The sequence below is a fragment of the Mugil cephalus genome, chromosome 2 (genome assembly GCF_022458985.1).
Source record: "Mugil cephalus isolate CIBA_MC_2020 chromosome 2, CIBA_Mcephalus_1.1, whole genome shotgun sequence".
In the NCBI taxonomy this organism is placed as follows: Eukaryota; Metazoa; Chordata; class Actinopteri; order Mugiliformes; family Mugilidae; genus Mugil; species Mugil cephalus.
In genome coordinates, this window is record NC_061771.1 from 19162572 (window position 1) to 19184158 (window position 21587).

General features: G+C 42.7%; 1 protein-coding gene across 13 annotated transcripts in view; it reads left to right on the top strand.

The window, feature by feature from the left end:
* sorbs2a (sorbin and SH3 domain containing 2a) overlaps positions 1-20413 on the top strand; it is a 62873-nt gene extending 42460 nt beyond the window's left edge. For 8 of the 13 annotated variants that reach the window (XM_047577927.1, XM_047577936.1, XM_047577931.1 and 5 more), the window contains 17 exons: positions 467-581; positions 2662-2733; positions 4396-4452; positions 5174-5223; positions 6001-6176; positions 6512-8347; positions 9533-9612; positions 9940-10037; positions 10380-10494; positions 10623-10754; positions 11663-11857; positions 13181-14230; positions 15057-15530; positions 16655-16735; positions 16906-16943; positions 17167-17273; positions 18760-20413. In XM_047577927.1, the coding sequence (XP_047433883.1) occupies positions 467-581; positions 2662-2733; positions 4396-4452; positions 5174-5223; positions 6001-6176; positions 6512-8347; positions 9533-9612; positions 9940-10037; positions 10380-10494; positions 10623-10754; positions 11663-11857; positions 13181-14230; positions 15057-15530; positions 16655-16735; positions 16906-16943; positions 17167-17273; positions 18760-18821 (4738 nt within the window). In that variant the 3' untranslated portion in view covers positions 18822-20413. The remainder of the gene's footprint in view (positions 1-466; positions 582-2661; positions 2734-4395; positions 4453-5173; positions 5224-6000; positions 6177-6511; positions 8348-9532; positions 9613-9939; positions 10038-10379; positions 10495-10622; positions 10755-11662; positions 11858-13180; positions 14231-15056; positions 15531-16654; positions 16736-16905; positions 16944-17166; positions 17274-18759) is intronic. The other 5 variants (XM_047577930.1, XM_047577932.1, XM_047577934.1 and 2 more) reach the window with 5 other exon arrangements.
* Positions 20414-21587: the final 1174 nt, after the last annotated feature.

The window sequence follows — 21587 nt, forward strand, 5'->3', positions numbered from 1 at the left end:
TCCACTGTATATTCTCTTTACCTTGAACGATTAATTAAAAAGCAATCATGCTACTTTATGTACACAAGTGAAAAGAAATGCTTTCCAATATCACAATCCTCCACTAAACCTCCACCAGTCGACTGAACTGTTGTTGATTCAGGTGTGTTTTCCTTTTTAAAGCCTGTGGTTTGTAGTACTATTGAACTGAAATGCGTTATTTTGATAACCCCATTTTTATCAATGGGCTAAATACGGGAAATGTTTTGTGTTAAATTTAATCCAGTTTAAACGCACCACAGACTACATCCTGTAAAATCTATTACCACCTTTCTGACTCTGTTCCAACATAAACAGTGTAACTGTCATTAAGGAGGATCAGGTCCAGGACTTTTATATTTGAAAGCATTTCTTTTACACGCATGTTTGCTCATCTAATGAACTGACGAGTATATATTCAACACAATATGTGTTTTTATTGCACCAGGAATGAATGGGGTCCTCCTGACAGGAAGGTGGACACACGGAAGTACCGAGCAGAGCCCAAGAGTATCTTTGAATATGAGCCTGGAAAGTCCTCTATTTTGGAGCATGAAAGACCAGTGAGTATTACTACAACCTTTCATTCCCCTCCCAAAAACCATTTGAAAGATCACAACGTATATATTATAACGTATAACGTAATGGTTGTTGTTGATCTGTAAAAGAGCTACCCTGTTTCAATCTGGAGCTAAAAATGATTTTTATTTCTAAAGAGATAAACAAAATAACACCGAAACTGAGCTTTAAAAACAAAGTGGTGGTTGGAGCGAGAAAATAATCCCGATCAAATGTACCTTTCGTGTTTGCTAATATAGCAGACTTTGTCATTGATTTGCGTCTCCTGTCAGAGACGACGTGGGTGTTACAGTGTTTTCAGTTCCGACTGTACTGGCTGTGAAATCTGGTCTGGGGTGAACGACAACACAGACGGCAGAGACACGGTTTGTGTAGGGTATCTGGGCAGAAAAAAGAAAAAAAAAAAAAAAGCTATTGACATGAGGTATCTTAGATACAGAGAGAATAATGAAGAATGTGTTGCCGCTGAAGAGCCTTTGCGAAAAGAATAAGAAGGAAAGGCTTTTGTGTTGTGTGGGTTTCACTGATGTTTAATGTGATGACTGCAGAGAGTGCTCCCAGGGCAATAACGCATGAGTCAGATTCCTGTCAGACCAAGGCAATAAAATGAGAAAGGTGTAGAGAGTGCCCACGCTGGCTGATCTGCTGTTTGTTCAGTTCCTTTTTCTCCCCAGTCTCCAAGGTAAGAAATGACGCTCAGAAACATCTGGTTCTGTGGTGAAGTGTCCATTTGGGCAATTATAAGAGAACAAAGGAGGTTTTTTTTCAGCACTCTTGTTCTGTAGATGGTTTCAGTCTTTTTCATTTTTTTTAATTATTTTTCAGTATTACTGTTAAATCTGTGCGATCGTCAGTCTCGCTTTCTTACAGGGTGGCTCATCTTTCTGAGAGCTTTCTCTTTTTTTTTAGCAAGATGGAGTTAACACTGCAACACCTACAGAACATCACCTGGAAGTGTTTCATTTGGGGACAGGATTAGAACAAGCAGACAGCGGGAAAACACTGTGCCGTCTAACAGTGTAAACAGGAGCAGACAGAACAGAGAGGAGTCGATGATTAACTCGCTGCTGTACGGTGGTTTCTAGTGGGTTAGATAACTGCTTCATGTGTCTTCATAACATCCCAGTTTATTGCAGGAAATGCAGCATATACAGCTTCAATATTGACAAACTCAGTGTAAAAGATACATCAGTGATGAGTTCAAGGAATTAATTTTTCAAAGAAGACATTCGATCATTACTCCACGTGTGGTGTCTGTTTCAAACAAATAGCCCTGACATATTGGAGGCCCCTTGCTAGCTAGTTAGCATGCTAACTTGGCAGATGTCTCAGCTGCACTAAAACGTCATTAGATATTTCTTAACGTTCTGTTGATCATTTTAGTTCATTTTAAATGTTAAGACAAATGTTCCTGTTAAAATTACCTTCATTGTGATACAGTTAATTATTCTAATGGGGGAAAACTTCGACTGCATGTGAACACTGTCATGATTTCAGTAAGACTTACAGTTATTATGTTATGTAAGAAAAAGATACGTTAATGTACATAAAGACATAAATAGGGTTTGAAAAAAAAATGAAATTAAACACAGAGTCACATATTTCACATATTTCTGGAAGAAATATTTACTATTATATTATATTATATTATATTATATTATATTATATTATATTATATTATATTATATTATATTATATTATACTATATTATATAAAAGCACATGGATGCACAAAAACATTATTTACTTGAATCAGGTATTTTACAGTCATGAAAACATTTGACCCTTGAAGTATAGTAATTGTGCTGACTCACTGTGATACTACACTGACACCAACACACTATAAAACCAAAGCTTACGTAGGTTCTGCATCACCACTTTTGTTCCCATGAGCCAGTCTAGACCTTCATCCTGGTTCATCCTTTGCCCATCTCTCTGTGCCACCTTTGCCCATTCCTAACCATGAGGTCCATGTTTCTCTTTGTGTGTGACTCCTTTCCACATTTCCCCTTCTCCTATCTTTCTCCTACCTCCTCTTCTCTCTGTCACTGTCATGCTTTTCCAGACCTATGATGACATAGATTTAGAGAACGAGCCTTGGTATAAGTTCTTTTCCGAGCTGGAGTTTGGGCGGCCGGTAAGTCAGGGCCTAGCTACTCCCTCAACCACAACTTTTGCCGTAGACATACACCCACTTTCTCCACCCCACCCATGGCTTTTTCAAATGTCTCCACCATTAGACTGGGTGGGGCTAGTCGTTTGGGCATGTGGTACTTGTTTGGTGCTGTGACCCCTCCCTCCCCACACACACCCGTGTGACAGGCTGTGATGCGTCTCCGTGTTGCTGGGTTTTTTTGATTTTTGGGCTGGTGACTAGTAGGCACTAAAATGTTCGCACACAAACCTGGACACTTTTACTTCCGCTGGTTTATTTCTGCGTCTTGTCCAGAAATAAGCAGGAAAATTGGTTAAAAGGCAGCGGGTTCCAGATGTTTTAGGACCTCTAAGCTGTTAAGCTGCACAAAATTTAACAAATGTAACAGTTTCATTTCAGATTAGTTTTATCTTGTCTAAGCAATGATTATCAGAACCAACCAGTCTGTGCAGTTTCCTGGACATGTTCTGGTCACGCTGTCATATAACAGTGAATCTGCCTTTCATTTAGCCTGTTTATTCATTCATTCATCATTCGTTCTTGCCTGCTAGTGTTTCTGTTTTTCCTGCGTCCTATGAAAGAGTGATCTGTGTGCCTATAAGCTAAATGCTTTAGCGCCCTCTGCTGGATGTAGGTGGTAATAACGCCCTGGTGGTTTGTGGCAGGGGTTGCCTCTAGCCACACATATGGGATCAGATTACCCCAGCCTGACTGATTTACGAAGTGTGATGAGGACATGCCTCTGTCCATGCCAGCGCATGACATCAGGTGTTGACTTGCTGGGCTTATTTGAAATATTCAGGCGCAAATTTCACATACAGAGCTCGCCATGATTTTTTTTTTTTTCTCTTCTAATGTCCATGTTCAGCGTTGTATTGAGATTTCCGCCTGCAATATTTTAAATACCTGACATCACTCGATAAGCCCTTTTTGAGTGTACGTGGTTTCCCCTACACGCACTTTATCCAGCCGGGACAGGATCTCAATTTCTGCTCAGTGTTTGACTGTTTATCGAGGTGACAAGTCATAATATGTTTTAAATTAACACTCTGCACTTAGAAAATAAAACCATTTGATTGTGCAATTTATGACACTCTCAGATAAACACAACACTGCAGCTTGTGCTTCACTTGGCTTTCTGCTTACAGCTCGTTCTTACACTCTGCATGTGAGCGTGTGGTAATATGGGTGCATTTGTGTGTGTGTATACGTTTGTGTGGTATAAAAGCTGTTGTAGATATATATATATATTATATATATATTGTAGCATTGACAATCTGTGTTTTTTTATTCTGAGTTTATCGTATGAGTAAATAATCAACAGAATGTGGTTATGAGGGAATGTGATTTTGTTTTTGTAGGTGTGTTTGTCTGTAAATGTTAGTGTTAGTGTGTATTGAGTGAATACACATGTGCTCACTGTACATGCAAAGCACATGTGCAGTAGTTGTTAACTGGTCCATCTCTGGTTACTCAGATTCTCTAACGAGTTTCTCCACATGTTTCTCGGTTTTTGGTTTCTCCCCCCGTGACGTCACCACTGCTTCTCCTCCTTCACCTCATCTTCACCTTCCTCCTATTCCTCCTATTCCTCCTCCGCTTCTCCTCCCCCCTCCTGCTCACTGCTGCTGCTTGGGGCTCAAGCCTCCTAAAAAACGGCTGGATTATAATCCAGACATCTCGGCTCGCCAGCGCATCGAGGTAATCTCACCTTCATGAGTGTTCCAGTAGTGTTGTTAATTTAAGTCACGTTTGCTAACCAATCACTGGATTTAAAGTCTAGATTGTTAACAAAGGTTCATTTGTTTGAATTGAATGTGTTGTAGCACCAATCCTGTGTAGTCTAGTCCTGTTTAGTGTGAGATGAGCAGGAATTTGCTTTACGAAGCCTGTTTATCTTATAGCTGTTCGCTTGTTTGTTTGAGACTGTATGAAAATCTGCTGTTTTTTTTACTATAAAGATCACAAATGTGCAATTTTTTTTCCACCGTGCCAAAATCTTCTTAGAGTACGTAGATGTGAAGACGTTTAGCAGTGCCGCACCTTTTCCCCGTCAAACAGTATTGAACATTCTTTACCACTAAGACCCGTTCCAGCTGATCCGTGCCAGGTTTTCCCAGCCAACGTTTGCCCCCCTTAGCTGAGCTCATACCATCATTCGATACATCACCTTTACCATCATCCTCCTGAAACAGTCCCAGAGAGACCTGAAATTGATCTTCGGTGTGTGCGCCGGTTACGCTCCTTCTTGGTCAGGTGTGCCATGTGGAACCAGCATCCATCGCACCTTACGCCGGGGGGGAGTGTTTTGAGTGTGGCACAGCAACAACCGCATGCGGGCTGTGCATCGTAAGCTGCTCTGCCTCAAGTCTTTGTTCCTGCGGGGTCTCACTTTTCTCTTTTGTTGTCTGTCCTCTTTCAGACGTCCCTCCATCTCGCTCCTGCTGACAAGGCCTCGGAGAGACCTGCAAGGTAACTGCTGTTTCTTTTATTTTCCTCCGCATCACCCCCGTCCCCCTCCCCCATCCACTCAGCTGCGGCCGTCCTTGTTGTGATTCAGCAGGGTATCAAAACTATGCTCTTTCTTGCCTCGTCTCGCGAGCAGACATCCTGCGTCTGCTCTTAATGATGATTTAAAAGGATTAGTGTTAGCCTTTATTTGCCTTTGTCGCCGATGGCAGGACACTTTGCATCTCCTTACTAACTGAGCCAGAATAAATTAACCCAGCAAACCTATTGATTCTGCCATTCACCTTCTGTCCTTCCCTCGGCCCCCCCCTCTCCCCACCCTCATCCCACTCCCTTTCACCAGTGGCCTGCTTATTCAGTCGCATTTTCTTTGGCGAACAGAAAGGACAGAATAGCACGTGATGAATAGGCCATGTAATTCATGGAAGTGACATTAACTGGGCTTGCTTTGAACAGAGAGCCCATTCAGGTTCTTAAGTCATTTTGAATCAGAAAAGTAACACTAGCTCTGCTGTCTCATCTTTTCCAACACAATCTATAATTCTGTTCACTTGTTCTATTTGCCAGAACAAGTAGGGTTTTGATTTGCAGAATTTGTATTGTTCATTATCCCTGTTAAGCACGGTTGAGGACGGAGGCAGCTGTTTCCCTGCTTGTGTTTTATATTTATCTATAATGGGGTTGTAAGGATTATATTGATAATGCCAATGCAGTTTGACTGCATTCACCAGTGTGTAGTGTTCTGAAAGTAGCTGCCATTGATGTCTTGATGTGTTGCAGTGCTGCCAGCGACTACAGAAAGAGACGGAAGTCTGAGCCATCAAGCACCCAAGTTAATTCCCAGTCTCAGAGCAGAGCTGCAACTTCCCCTAAACCAGTGGATGCCTATAGACCCAGCAGCAGCCTAAAGAAACCCGTCATCCGTTCCTCTCCATCCTCACCCTCTAGAGCCAAAGGTACACATATACAGCGTTTGCTCTCTACTTGATATGTTGTGTGTGTCTCCTTGTGTTTACCCTTCTTTTACCCGGACATGCATTTGTACTGCACTTGTCACATCTTCAGAAAATCAACAAACAATGTGATGTCTGTCAGGTGTGATCGTAACTTCATTAACTGCTGGAAGTGTGAGGAAAAAACATCTCTCAACTCTTCTTTTCCACCCTTCCTCTCTCTCTTCATTATTCTTCCTCTCCCCAGCTCTTCCACCCTTTTGCTGGGTATTGTTGCTTAACCTGCTTTCCTCCTTCTTCTCTTTCACCACGCTGCTCTCTGTGGGAACGTCTAAAAGGTGGGGACGCATGCAACATGAATTCAAACAGTTTGACCTCCCCAGGTCCTTATCAGCCCCCTGTCCCCTCTGACCCTGACCATTGCCACGAGGACGCCAGCCAAGAAGGCAGCTCCTCCTCCAAGCAGTCCGTCTGCTGCAAGAACAGCTGGCAGACAAAACACCAGGATGCCGAGACGTGGAGCAGCGCGGAGGAGGTGCCCCCCTCCACTGGCAAGCTCAAGTCACGTAGCTGTGACGACTTGCTTAACGATGGGCATTCTGGCTCAGGTGGGCACAACGCCACCCGCTCGGAAAGTGCTGGGTCGCTGGTGTGCGACGGAAACCCCTCCACGGCGTCGAACTCGAGCCGCTCGTTGCCCCGGCTCCACCGGCGACGAGCGCACGACTCGCCGGGTTTCCTTCAGCTCTATCGCAAGATGCACCAGATCGACCGGGCTCACCTCATCCCGTCTGAAGTCATCCGCTCGGTCCGCGCCCGCATCCTGGAACTAGAGCGCCAGCCTCACTTGCATCGCCATCGCCTCTCTCCTTGGACGCCCTCCTGGGGCGTGGAAGTGCCACACGACATGGTGCCAAACCGCATTTCTGAATACGAGCGTCTTATTCAGAAGTCCAAATCCATGCCCAACCTGGGAGACAGCGAGGTGCCTTCTGGGACCACCACTCCGGGCGGCTCGTCGTCCCGGGCCAGCAGCGGCGGCGGCGGCGGCACGCCCAGTTTTCCGAAACGTCGTTTTTCCATAGAGTCTTTGCTAGAGGAAGACAACAACGGCAACAGCGGAACAGCACCTCACAGCATGGACCACTTACACCGACCTCGTAGCCCTCCCGAAGGGCAGCCTCGTGTCGGGCCGGAGCCTGGCCGCGGCCGGACGTTTCCTGCTCCTCCTGTTCCCCAGGCTTCACAAGCCAACCCCGACTACTCCGACAGTGAACACGACGCCATCGCGTCCGACCTCAGCGACTTCATCCAGGTGGAGGGCTCCTCGTTTTGCAGCGAGAGCGACTTCGACCACTGCTCGCTCACCTCCTCTGAAAGCCTGTACGGCTCGTCCACCCTCCACCACCATCACCTCCGCCATCACCACCACCACCACCATCACCATCACCCCGCTCACCAAAGCCTGGGACAGAGCCAGGGCTACCAACACCGCCACCTCATCAGCTCCTGCAAGGGCCGCTGCCCGGCCTCCTACACCCGCTTCACGACCATGCTTCGCCACGAGAGGGAGCGGGCGCGGCAGGAGCACCAGAGGTCTTCGCAGCAGAGCCGCGGCAACCGCTCCCAGGTCCAGAGCTCACAGTCCCAGCAAGCGATGTCCAAACTGGCCTTCCTGGTCAGCCCAGTGCCTTTCCGCAGGAAAAAGGGCTCACCGCCTACCTCTAGAAGAAGCAACGGTGGAGGAGGTCGAGGGAGCAGACCCAAATCTAAACAGGCCATTTACGAAGCACTCGACGCGGCCTTGAGAGACATATATGAGCACATTCAAGCAGAGAGAGGCCACAGGAGCCCGAGGGCGCCCGACGATAGCATTCTGAGGAGAATCTTAGCCGAACTGTTGCCAAATGTGCCTGAACGAAGCTCCTCGTTGCGAGGCCGGAGGGAGTATTGGCACGGGGGTCACTCGTCTGCGTCCTTGTACCCAGACGGGAGCCCCACCGGTTATGGCTCGTACAAGGGGGAGCCCTCCACACCACAATTACAGTCACCACGGCTACAGTCGCCACGGCTACAGTCACCCATCAGTGCCTGTTACGGACGACACTTGGAGACCTCAAACAATAATGAATATGGAGAGGACCAGGGCAATGGGAATGGTGTCTGTTATTCAGGTGGAGATAATACACGTATCACATTTTAAATACGCTCATGTGCACTTTGTGCTGTAGTCAGTCACACCCACGTACTTTTCTATACACATACATCCATACATACATAAGTCTGACAACAAATGTCGACATTCTCTTTCCTGAATGCCTCTATTCAGTATTGCCTGCACTTTTTGCTCAATTATTTTCATTGGTTCAGTCACTTCCATTACTTTGTTTTTTTTTTGTTTGTTTAAGTGACATTTACTGTAAATTCTCAAGTAGCCTAAACCCTGGCCTTTTGTTTTTTCTGTGTTACACTAATGTCAGTGAAACTCAACACTTGATACAACGTTTCACATTTGAATCACCGTGGTCTTTATTTTAGTGGTGAAAATAGAAAATTAAAGCAGAAAAAACAGAATTTCTTACAATCAAACGATGCAAATTGCATCATTTAATTGTTTTAAATGAAGGCCTGGTTTTCTTTGCAATGTACGATATTACATATATGAGGATTTACAGTAAATTACTCTGGCTGCAACCCTGTCTCCTAGAAATGATTTTTCTCTCTACAGCCATTTTTTACTATAAGGTAAAGAATAATTGGGTACATTTTTGTAATGAATTAAATATCCAGAGATATCCAGATCTCACTTGGGAGATCACAGTTCTTGTTTTCTCCTTGTCTTTCAGTAAACGATGCTTCATATTTATTACAAATTTTTTGAAATATGATTTCTGACACAGAGTTGCTGTTTTGAGTAAAGAAATGCAAATGTTCCTCCTTTTAATTTAATTGTTATTATTGTTTTGGCTGTATTATTTGTCTGTTTTGTGATTACAAAAATATTATTTCCCTTAATCCTTTTGCTTGTATGTTTGTAAATGTTTTTGTCACTTTTTTCTAGCTGCACTCCCCTAGTTTCATTTTGTGTTTCAGTTTTTTTGTAGGCTTGCATGTGTCAATTTGTGCTTTGTTGTGGGAAACCTCCAATCTCCCCCTTTCCCCTATGAAATGGAAATAAAACAAACCTGTTTTTGACCTGAGCTTCCACTCCCTCATTTACCTGTTGGAATGGCATCATGTCTGTATCATTCAGTGTCTTCCCAAATCACGTTTTTGTTTGGTAGGTAATCACGTGGCAGTACAGTTGTTACTTTGGTAACTCTGTGGTGAACTTTTCCATGTGTCTTTGCTCGTCACAGACCAGGATGTCTCCAGGAGTTATTCCACCATGGATGGACGTCACACGCCGCAGAGTAGAAGACCTACTCCTGACAGAGAGGTACAACATAGAAACTGGTTGCCGCTATTCTCAACACCAAAGGCATCAACCACTTTACACCAATGTGTCTGAAATGCAATGTGTGGTTTTGTATCACCAATCAGCTCGTAATGTTTTCTTAAGATAAGTCAGTACTGTGTACAGAATGGAGGACTAGTTGGCTTAGTAAAAAAAATCTTCACAGGTATATTTAAGAGTCTACTGTGCCACTTTAAGTTCACAAAGATACAATACTGTACTATATATTTGACTGTATTCATAGTAAAAGTGTATGTTATGTAGCTGGTAATGCTCGCCGGCTTTCTTTCTCCAATTCTACTCTTCTAGGTCTCCCATAAACAGATGACACAACTTATTCTCTTCTCTCTCCTCCATCAGAAACAGCCTGCAAGAGCCATTTATGATTTTAAGGCACAAACCGCTAAGTGAGTACATCGAATTTCGCACGCACAAGGAGGCCGAACAATAAAATACAGACGCATGACTGCACATCAGCACATCGCAACAGCTCGCTTTTAAATGTTATGATTTCATAAGGTTCTTTTTGCTTTCCAAAAAAAAATCTTATCATCACACCTGGATGTCTTTAACTCATTTCTGTTTTGCATGAATAAAGCTGCTTTGTGCTGTGCGTCGTCTTACTTTAATGTGCTTACTGGCTGGCATTGTTTCAGTGATGTCTGGCGTCTTGCTCAGCTCTTGTCTTCCTACATTCATACACTGGCTTGCGCATGCAGAGACACGTCACTGATACAGTTGTGTTGCAGGGAGCTGACGTTTAAAAAGGGTGATGCAGTGAACATCATCAGGCAGATAGATAACAACTGGTACGAAGGAGAGCACCGTGGACGGGTGGGGATATTCCCCATGTCTTACGTCGAGGTACGTGTGTCGCTTTATGACTATATCGTGTGGGTGTGTGTGTACGCCACTCCTTTGTCTTGACTCTATGTAAATGTGCATCCCCTTCTCCACAATACACACACACCAATTTACTCCCAACAACGCAGAAGATGCCGCCGTCCTCAGAGAAACAGCAGCCGATCCGTCCTCCTCCTCCAGCACATGTCAGAGACATCGGAGAGGCAGTGGCACGCTACAACTTCAATGCTGACACTAATGTGGAGCTGTCACTCCGAAAGGTTGTTGTTTATTTGAATATCAGAATCTGTTCTGTCACAACTCCACTAGTAAGAATAATGATCCCTTCACAGTTTGTAAACAATGGGACGTTTTTTGAGGGGCGGGGCTTAGCTGGAGGCAAAACATCTGTAACACTATAGCCTGTAAATGCTGGTTAGCATATTTCAACGGACTGTTGAAAAACGGATGGATATTCACCTACCCCGACACTCTTACTTAGTGAATAGACAATTTGACCAAAGGAGGACACAGAAAGGACAAAGTCTGGTCTGTCTTTATCAAGGGAAGCCTCTCAAACAAAGATATTACAAGACGTAAGTGGAACCACTGCGGAGGGCAACGTAGCAATGCAACATCTGCTTGGACACCCCTGAAACACGCCAACTAGTGTTGCATTACCTAGCGGTTAGCATTAGCATTAACACATAGCAAGAATCCCCCAAATAATGATTAACTTAACAAAATTTCAGTCACAATTTACTCTAACCCGTAACGTTGTCCAGGCTGAAACTGATGATGCATTACATATTAATCTTATCTGATAAGAAGTGTGCCTCTTGTTGTTGATTGTCTCACTCCAGTCCTTTCTTTTAATTGCCAAAGCCAAACCAAAGTTGTCTATGACTGACAGTGGCTGGTATGTGATAAAACTGCAAGTTAGCATTTTTATTTTTTGGTGGTAAAAAGTGACAGTGTTCTCCTCAAGCCTCCCTCTGTTTTGCCTCCAGCTAGCATCGCGACCTCATAGTGACGTAGGCCATAAAGGGGTCTATAAGACAGTTTTATGGATGTTATGATACCATGTTTTAAGAAGTGTGCGTGTCTTAAGTTGTATTGTGGAGTTTTTGTTTATTACAACAGTACTGTTGCAGTTATACATGACATGTTTCTTTGGTGTGTTGTGTAGGGTGAGAGAGTTATTGTGATAAGGCAGGTGGATCAGAACTGGTATGAGGGGAAGATCCCAGACTCGACCAAGCAGGGCATCTTTCCCGTGTCCTACGTTGACATCGTCAAGCGCTCCCCGTCCAGGAGCTCCGCTCACCACATAGATCCACACAGTTACCCTGGCAACAGGACACCGAGCTCCACACCCATCAAGGTAAGAGACTCTGGCACTCCTTCATACGCAACACAGCTGCAGTTGTATAATCCAAGATATGCTTTAAGTGGCTCAGTGTACCAAGATCTGTAGTCTTGGGTGGTTTAATACGACAGGTCACAAAATTGTGGGGGCAGGAAAACAAAGTAGTGCCATTTTATTAACCTCCTGAGACCTGAGCTTTTATTTGGTCTGCGATTTTAATTACTCTGAGGTATTTGGGATTAGAAGGACTTACGATATATAAAAACTAAGCATCATCTTTGAACAGGAAGTAGTAGTTTTTGAACAAAAACATGTCCTCATATTTGGCACTGGGATTATTTCATTATTTATATCATAATAAAGTCACCTTATGTGTGAATAAACATAAAACTGTTTATTTTAAAACCTGAACATGACTGAACAAAGACAGAACATTGAAGTCCTAACGTCCTCAAACGAGTACTTGCTAATTAGTGCTGTTGTAGTTTGTTGTTATTGATAAAATATGTTAAATATGCACATCACATCAAACTACAAATGTTAATAAGAGTAAATAAATACGTTTCAACCATAAAACTCAATGATGTTTTCTACCTCGTCCACTTTTGTCCTGTGATCGTCTGTGGAATGAATCCGCTATCATGTTTTTACACCAACTAGTGTATTGACCTTTAGAGCGTCCATTAATGAGTACAACGGGTTTAAATAAAGCAGAATAAGCTGCGATAAAACCTAAGACTGTATGTCCCCATATGAGGAAGCAAGGTCTCGGGATGTTAAGTAAGTTTTACTTGGGCACGGTAAAAGGAGCTTGGGGTGGGCAGCCTGCAGCTCTTCATCTAACAGCTCATCATAGCTGCTCCTTCTTGTTCCATTATTTCCTGCGATATTTAAAATTGAGCTGCTGGCAAAAAAAAAACAAAACATCCATCGTCTTGTTTTGTAGCATGAGTATGACCTCTCTGACAAACACTGCATTTCTTGCTTCATAGAAAAGGTGAGTATTTAGCATTCTGTGTTCATATCTCTGTTTACAGAGATTATATTAGAAGTAAATTAATGATCAGACTTTTTTCTGGGAGTGCCCAAACAGACGCCCAGTTTGTAATTGGTGGTTTAAATTTATTTATTTTGTGATATTTACTTATACTAATGAACAGTATTGCTGGTTATGCTCCGAAGGTAACACGTCAGTCTAATAAAACAGCTTCTCATGTTGGATAACATTTAAATCTGCACGTTCTGTTCTGTTTTAAATAGTCAAACACACACACAATGGTTCTTCTCTGTGCTATAAATCACACTCTGTTCCTTTTTATTCACTCTATGTTCATGGAGCCTTTCTATCACCCACCTCCATCTTCCACCGCTCGTGACCTCTCCTCCTCCCCCCACCCCCCTTTGAGAAGGCCCGACCTGCAGGCTATCACTGCTGAGTGGCTGTGTCTGACAATGGACTCCTCAACACCCACTCCGGCCCGGTCCCTCGCCTCCACTCCCGTCCCGCCCACGCCGCCCCCCCTCCCTGCTGACTTTGCACCTTCCCCAGGAGCGCAAGAGGGCTCACTCTCACCTGCGCCGTCACAGAAAAGCTTCGCCCTTCCACCACAGCCTTTTCCCAGAACCCCAGCTTTTAAAGAGGGGGTCTCAAGTTTAGTCCACACCGCACCTGTTCTGCCCTTTCCCCAACCCACACCACCTCCTCCTCCTCCTCCTTCTCCTCCTCCTCTTCCTCCTCCTCATTCTTCATTCACTTCTCCGCCGCCTGACTCTTCACCTCGGTATAACAGAGGTTTACATATCACTGAGGCACCCCGGGCGTCGCGTATAACTAAGCCAGAGGTTTTGTCCTGTGCGGTGTCAGAGCCAATAAAGTCACCCACGCATCTTCCTCAACAGCACAGGTCGTCTGTGCAGGCAAACGAGAGAAGCAAAACACCTGATATTGAGCTGCATGTAAAAGACCCTTACGATGAGCTGCTGTCTTTGATTCTGGATGGTTCCAGCTGCACAGACGAGGTTTTGAGATTGTCTCCACTAGATTCCCCTCCGCCCACGCTGACCAAACAATCTCAGAGCAGCTGCTTCCAGCTATTAGCCAAAGAATCCCCTCAGCCGGCAGGGAAACCCCCAGCAGTCGCTCCAGCGGGCGACTCCGCAGGCAGAGTTCGGTTAGATGTGCAGTTCCACAAGCCTGTGACAATGGAGCCGCTCTCTGTTTTGTGGGGAGACCAGTCGAGAACTCTGAACGCGGAACCCGTTGAGCCTGAGCGGTCGCCGTCGCCGACAGGAAAGGGATACACAGAGCTGTTCATTCAGGAAGAGGATGAAGCTAGAGAGGACAAAGAGGAGAACGTTAGGGTTTTAAATGAGAGACTGAGTCCACAGGTAGAGCATGGTGTGAGCTGCATCCGTTGAGGTTGAAAGTGCCGCAGTGCCTTGGGAAGAGACATTGAGGAAAATCAAATTTTTTTTTTTACAACAAGACTTAGACAGCTTATCAAAGCTTCTATTTATATCCTTGGTGACAGATGATGTGCAGTTTTAACCTCCTGAGACCCAAATGTGTAAGATAAGTTAAGATTCAGGTCTTAAGGTGTTTGGGATTAGTAGAACCTAAGAAGTAAACTGGAAATAGTTTTTGAAAAAGGGAATATTTTAATTTAAATCCCCAATGTTCAATATAAAACTGCTTATTTTAAGCAGATTTATAAACGATGAAATCCTAATGTCCTCAACCATGTACTTGAGAATTTGTCAAATCAAACTTGAAAAGTTAATAAATCAACAAGCGTAATTGACCTTTCGCTACCAGTACATGGCAGACAAAAGTGTCCCGGTACGAGGATGCAGGGTCTCAGGAGGTTAATGGAGAGTGTCCTACTTGTTTGTAATCAGTGTGTCCCTGTAATTAAACAGTAAAGTGGTGTAACTGGTACCACTGATCAGTTAGTTATCATGGACAAACACAAATGTTAAATATTAAATATCAAATATTAAAAGGACATCACCTAACAGTGAGACAGCAGTATACGTTTATTACACATCATCTGCAGTCGCCTTTATTTTATCAAGTAAAATATGCATTAATATACTAATTTATAGATTTTTTCCCCCTCCATGTCTCTTCTTAGGTTTATTAAAATATGAAGGATTTCACACTTATCATGATGTGATTCATCTTGAGTATCCATGTGTGTCTTTGCCCCTTCAGGCTGAAGTCTCTCCCTCCTCTCTGACACAGTTCCCTCCCACCAGTCTTTCCTCAGCCTCCGTGCCGCCGCCGCCACCTCCTCCTCCTCCTCCTCCTCCTCCTCCTCCTCCTCCTCCTCCTCCTCCTCCGTGCCCTCCCTCTACCTCCTCTCCGTCCTCTCCCTCACGGTCACGACCTCACGTCTCCCCCCGGCCCCCGTCCCTCCCTCAACTCTCCACGTCGCCGCTGCCCCCTGTCTCCCACTCCCCGCCCGTCTCGCCGCCTCCCCTCCGCGTATCCCACCCCTCTCCGGACGTCCCCACGCAGCGCTCCGTCTCTCACCCCATTTCTCGTGCAGTCATGTCCTCCGAGTCCCCTCCTCCCCTCCCCTCTCCGTCTCCCGCTAAAACCGTCTCGCCCCCCCTCTCGACTCCACGCTCTCCCCCGACTACCCCCTCTGTGCCCCATCCAGGATGTAGGTCTCCAAAGGTGAAGGTAAAGCTGGAATGTGGGCGTGATGGAGTTTCTGTTGATGCGTTTGTGGTGACGAGGATTATGACAAGAACTCACTTAATAATTAACAGTTATGCTGTTGACGTTAATGGAGCTGAGACTATGTAATTCATCAGTGAATGCCTTTCCAAAGTTGATCTTGTTGTAAATTGAGTGAGGTTTTGCTGTTGGTTCGGACTCTGATAAATGAATAGATGGATGATACTAGCATACTTTTATAGTTCTGCGTATAAATAAGGCTTGTGTAATAACATGAAAAGTAATACATCATATTTATTCATTGGTATCAGCATGTTGGTGGATGATGCTTTGACGTAGGGCTGGGTGGTATTTTTTTATTTTTATTTTTTTTTTGATTACATGAGAAATTTGCTAGAGTGAGGTTTAATTTTACCTTTTACTTTTGAGGAGAGCACATTTTTGGAAGGCGTCGCTAGGACGCTCCTATTTCACCCGGCAACGGCAAATACTATTTTCTGATTGGCTGATTGGTCGCTGGTATTTTCTGATTGGTCTCTGATTGAAGGAGACCATCCTGCCTTCACCTCCATAGATTTAATCTCATTTAAAGTCTATGTGCGGCGAGTTGGATCATTTTTGTGCATGAGAAATGTCTTGTGTGGCATGAGAGCGTGTGAACTTGCGTGTATCGTGAGACTTGAGAGCCCTGTAAAGGTCTGAGAATTAAGGGGCAGGACGAGAAAACCCTAAAAACTATGCCGTGCCGGTTGTTGTTGTTGTAAAAAAAAAAATCTGATGTTGACCCAAGAAAAACATGCAAACTTATTCTGCTATTAGTGTGGAATTATTCTGCTATGTTTACTCATCATCACAGTAACATTGTCTATCTACTGTATTTATTCCCAGCCAGTACAAATGTTGTGAACACCTCATTATGCGTGAAAAAAAAAAAAAAATACTGTAATATACCATGATGCCATCAGGATTTAGAAAAATCCCGTGATATACATTTTTGGTGGTACCGCCCAGCCCTACTTCAAAGCACGCTAGTAGACTGTGTGTGCAGCTCATAGTGCAGGCCGCCCCGTTGGTCACTGTTGATGCTTACAGGAGTGTTGCTTCTGGTCTTTCTGCCTGTTGAGCAGGATCCTGTTGTTGGTGGTAAACCTCCCCGTAGCCCCATCTTGTCCCGGAGGTCTTATCTGTCACCCGTTAGAGGTCGAAGGGTAGGGGGCATGTCTTCATTCAACCATGCTCTTACTGCACTCTAGTCTCTAGTGTAGGAAGGAAATATCTCTCTCTCATTCACAACATGCATGCTGTCTTTTCTACTCAAGCCTAAAGACTCACAAAGTCACATTTTGATATTTGTCTGTGTTGTCTGTGTCTTTCTCAGCGGTTAGTACAGGATGCACTCCATGGTGGAGGAGACCCGTAAGTGATATTTCTTATCATTATTATCATAATAATCCATATAATTTCTCATCTGCTATTATTGTGCTATTTTTATTAACTTTGCTTTATATGCACGACATCTGGGTTGTCACAGAGTATAGAAAATGACAATAAAGCTGTGATGTGCGGTAGTTACATGATTTTGATTATTAGTATTGGTGCAGAATGTCACAGAGAGTTCGTATCTGTCTTTCCGACACAGGTACCAGGCCCTGTACAACTACACGCCTCACAACGAGGACGAGCTGGAGCTGAGGGAAGGGGACGTTGTTGACGTGATGGAGAAGTGTGATGATGGCTGGTTTGTTGGTAAGACGAGAAATTGCGACATTTTGCGAAATGAATGCGGTTCAGATATTACACCGAGATGTGATAAACCTCAAGAAAATTCAACAGGACAGCAGAAGAAGAATGAATGAAGAATCATGACAAAAAAATCATGACAAAAAAATACAAAACACAGTCAGACTTTTCAGAAAGAGATATTGTAGCCTGTGTGATACGAGGCCAACGATACCAGGATTTCAATATCGGTTCCAGAACGATACTTATGATACCAGATGTTTTAAAAACCAGTTTGAACAACAGCAAAAATACACTGGCATTACAACACAACTTTTAGATTCCATTTTACATTGATAATACAGATCCCTGACTGCTGTTAGACAAAAAGCAACACACCCCGTGATTAGCTCCTCTCCATATAGTAACCACCACGTTCAATTCAAAGTGTCAAACAACAAATTCATACAACATATAAATGTCGTTAGGAAACCAAAATGTTAATATGTGAAAAATATCTTTGTATTAGACCCAGTTATAAAATAGACTATTTAACTTGAACTTTTTCCAAGCCATAACAAAGTTTTGTTCTAAATTCTTTATTATGACTTTGAAAAAGTTAAAATCATATTAACCATATATATTAAAACCATGTGTCTCATTTAAATAAGTATCCATTCTGGTTGACCCGTGCAGAGTTCTGTCCATCGTGAAACAGAGAACGAAGGAGAAGCAGAGATACGTCAGATGATTTATTTTTTGATATTCACATTAGCATTGATATTAGCGTTTCAGTTGGTGCTAGAAATGTATGGAAGTTCGGTACCCAGCTCTGTCTTTGTCACACGTGTTTCAGCTTCTTACAGCTACTTAATAATTCATTTACATATTTTAGTTCATGAAATATGATGCATTATTTCAGATTAGATTATCCAACTGTGGGAAGTAGTAACTTGGAAAATGTGTCTGAAACAGACATTGCTCACAAATGAATTATATGCTGTACATCGCCGATATAAATGAGTGATAATTTAATTTGTGTGGTATTTGACCATTGAGCTACCACTGATTATAGTCAAATCAAGTCAATTTAATTTTTATTTCACTACCACAAATCCTAAATTTTCAAATAAATGAATAGATCTTTGACTCAGATCAGGAGAAATCCTTTTAATAAATTTTCACGTACAGTTTAAATATAGAGGAAGATATTCTTTTATTAGTTTACAGCTGATGAGGTGGTTGGAACGACGCTGTAGTAACACACTGACACCACTAGATGTCACTGTGGTGCCACTGCCTATTAGAAAAGCTGTATATGAAGAACATAATGCTTCAGTATGTTTATTAACCTTTACAGCCTCCTCTATGTTTGTCAACCTTTATATCCCCATCAAAGAAAAATGAGAACACTTGAGAACACATTTTCTCTTTCCGAGTGTATAGAAGCTACATCCAAGTTTCAGTGAGTGTTTCCAGCTCTGACCTTTTCCTTTTATTGCTGTTTGTGAAGGGACCTCTCGAAGGAGCAAGTTGTTTGGAACCTTCCCAGGAAACTACGTGAAGCAGCTATAATGATGATTCCAGACGGCCCCTGTCACCCGTCCCTCTCAGCGAGACCTCCATCGCCCTCAGCACAGCAGCCGCAGGACAACGACAGAGACCCGCCGCACATTCATGCGTTTGTTTGCGTGCACGTGTGGCCCGTCAGCTTCACACAGACAGAATACCTAGCTGTAACTAGCCATCTTTAACGGAAGACTTCTATAAAATAATATTGTTTCTTTTTTTAATTCTTATCTTTTTACCCTTATTTTTCTATCACGGGGGAACCCAGACTCCAGTCAGTGACCTTTAACTTCTGACAGTGATGGAAGGAAATCGAAGGACTCCAGTGTTGCTTTTTCCTTCTGTTTCAACCTTTTAAGGGCAGTAAGATCACCAAGATCACACGTTGTTATTATTTGTTTCTGCAAAATTACACAACCCTTACAATCAAATTTCAGTGTTCAGTGACTGACACGCCCAAAGACGTCCAGAGCAGAGAGTGTTGTATGAACAGTATTGTTGTGTGAGTTTTGCAGCCAAGCAGATGTTGCGTCATCATCATGTCAGGTAAAAGGACGTTACTCCGTACGGCTGCATGTGTCAATGTTATGTGTTACCCAGGATTTTCATTAGTTGATAAGAATTCATCAATATTATTGGTCACAATCACAAGTTATTTCTAGATATTACACCTGGGTACGTGGAGGAAGAATCACTTCACCTTCTAGTTTAAGATTAGAAGACATTTTCAACTCGTTGGTTTTGATGTTTGGTCCTTCTCACGTTAGCATTGATGCACTTTAACAAAAATCTGTACACAAATTTGTGTTTGCTTTATTTTTAATCTCACTTCAGATTATTCTTTTTATTTTTTACACGCTAAAAGGTGACTGCGAGGCTTCAGGGGACGTGGCCATGTGTGAAAAGTGTACGCGTACTGACCCTTTAGGTATTATATTTATTAGAGGACGGACGCCGATCCACCTTTTTTCTTTTTCTTTTTTTTTTAGAAACGATGGGACGCCACATTGTTTTAACATATTTTAACAGCACCTACAGTAACTTACATTTTGAAGGATTGTTATTTTATTGTCAACTATGTCCAGATGAAAGAGACGAAATAACGTGATTTCGGCTGATGGGATATAATGAATTGCCAGTTTATGGTTAATGTTGAATTTATTTAAGACAGATACAGGTTAAGATAGGATATTATAAAAAGAAAAAAAAAAGTCAGTCATGTAACTGCAGTTTGTCCATTTGATCATACCCTTTTGTCAGAATGAGTGAGTAGTGTATCACTGTTTGTGTATTATTTGGAGTAATTGACAATTTCCATCTGAGCTCGTCATTCTCAGTCAACGTGTTTTTTTTTGTTTTTGTTTTGTTTTCCATTTTGTGTTGGACACTGACAACAGAACAATTGTTAAAGCACCTTAAAATACGTTATCATTCACTGTCATTCACGTCACTCCCTGTCATTCACTATCTCGGCTGGTGTGAGAACACTATGTGCGTGTACGTGTGTGTCTGTGGTGTTTTTGTAAGCCTTTTGTATGAGAGCTGTAAAATGACCATCCACTTGCTTTATAAAGTCGGCATTTTCTCACCCACCATCACATTTGGTTTCCTCTCCTTCTTCATGTTTTTTCATCAGTGGTGCTATTTCACCTCTTTTTGTGTTTATATAGTAGCCGAGCGCGTGTGTAGGACACTGAGAGTCGGACTGAATTCACTGTAGGTAGACTGAGTGGAGTTGGTGATCGCTGCCTTACATCCAACTCGCTAATTTAATAGCCATGTACATGTAAACCTCTTCTGTGATGCAAAAAAAAAAAATAATAATAATCATTTATGCATATGTAGTCTAGGAAACAGGAAAGTGTGCACAGAGCATAATCACAAACTCTTCAGTGTTTGAACATACAGTTGTTGTGAGCCTTTGATACAAATGTAAGAACAGATTTAGACGCAAAAAGACATGAATTTGTCTCCCGATATGTTTATACATGTAATGAAAATGTAAATCTTATATGTTAGTCATGTTAATATCAGACTCAGTGCACACTCTTGGACCTAAGTATTTCTACAATATCTTAGCATTTGTTGGATGATTTTACTGGCTGTATTGCTAATAAATTCCAACTGGTAGATTGAAGCATTTCTAATATTTTTTCTTTTCAGTTGAAAAGAAGAACGTTCCTGAGACCTGAGCTTTTGTTGTTGTTGTTGGTGGAGGTGGTATGCATTTTTAATTTCTCCATTTCTCTTTATTTAGGATTAGTAGGACCTAAGAACTAAAAACTAAGCATCGTCTTTGAACAGGAAGTAGTTTTAGGGGAAAAAAATATGTCCTCATGTGTGGACACTGGAATTATTTTACTCAATATTATAATAAGATCACCAATATGTAACAAAATATAAAACTGTTAATTTTCATATTTGAATGTTGCTATGCCAAAGCAGAACCACAAATAATGAAGTCCCAGTGTCCTCAGTTGAGTACTTGTTAATTAATGAAGTTATAGCTCGTTATTATTGATAGAATTTGCTTTTCATATTAAACTAGAAAAGTTAATAAATATAAATATTTTTCAACTGTAAAATTTGATGAGACTTTGTACGTTGTCCACTTTTGTTAAGGGATCAGCTACAGAAAGAATCCATGTTTCTACACCAACTAGTATCTAGTTATGAGAATAAAAGTTGAAATAGCAGAATAAGAAGCTGCCACAAACCTAAAAATGAACGTCCCTATATGAGGACGCAGGGTCTCAGGGGGTTAAGAAGTAC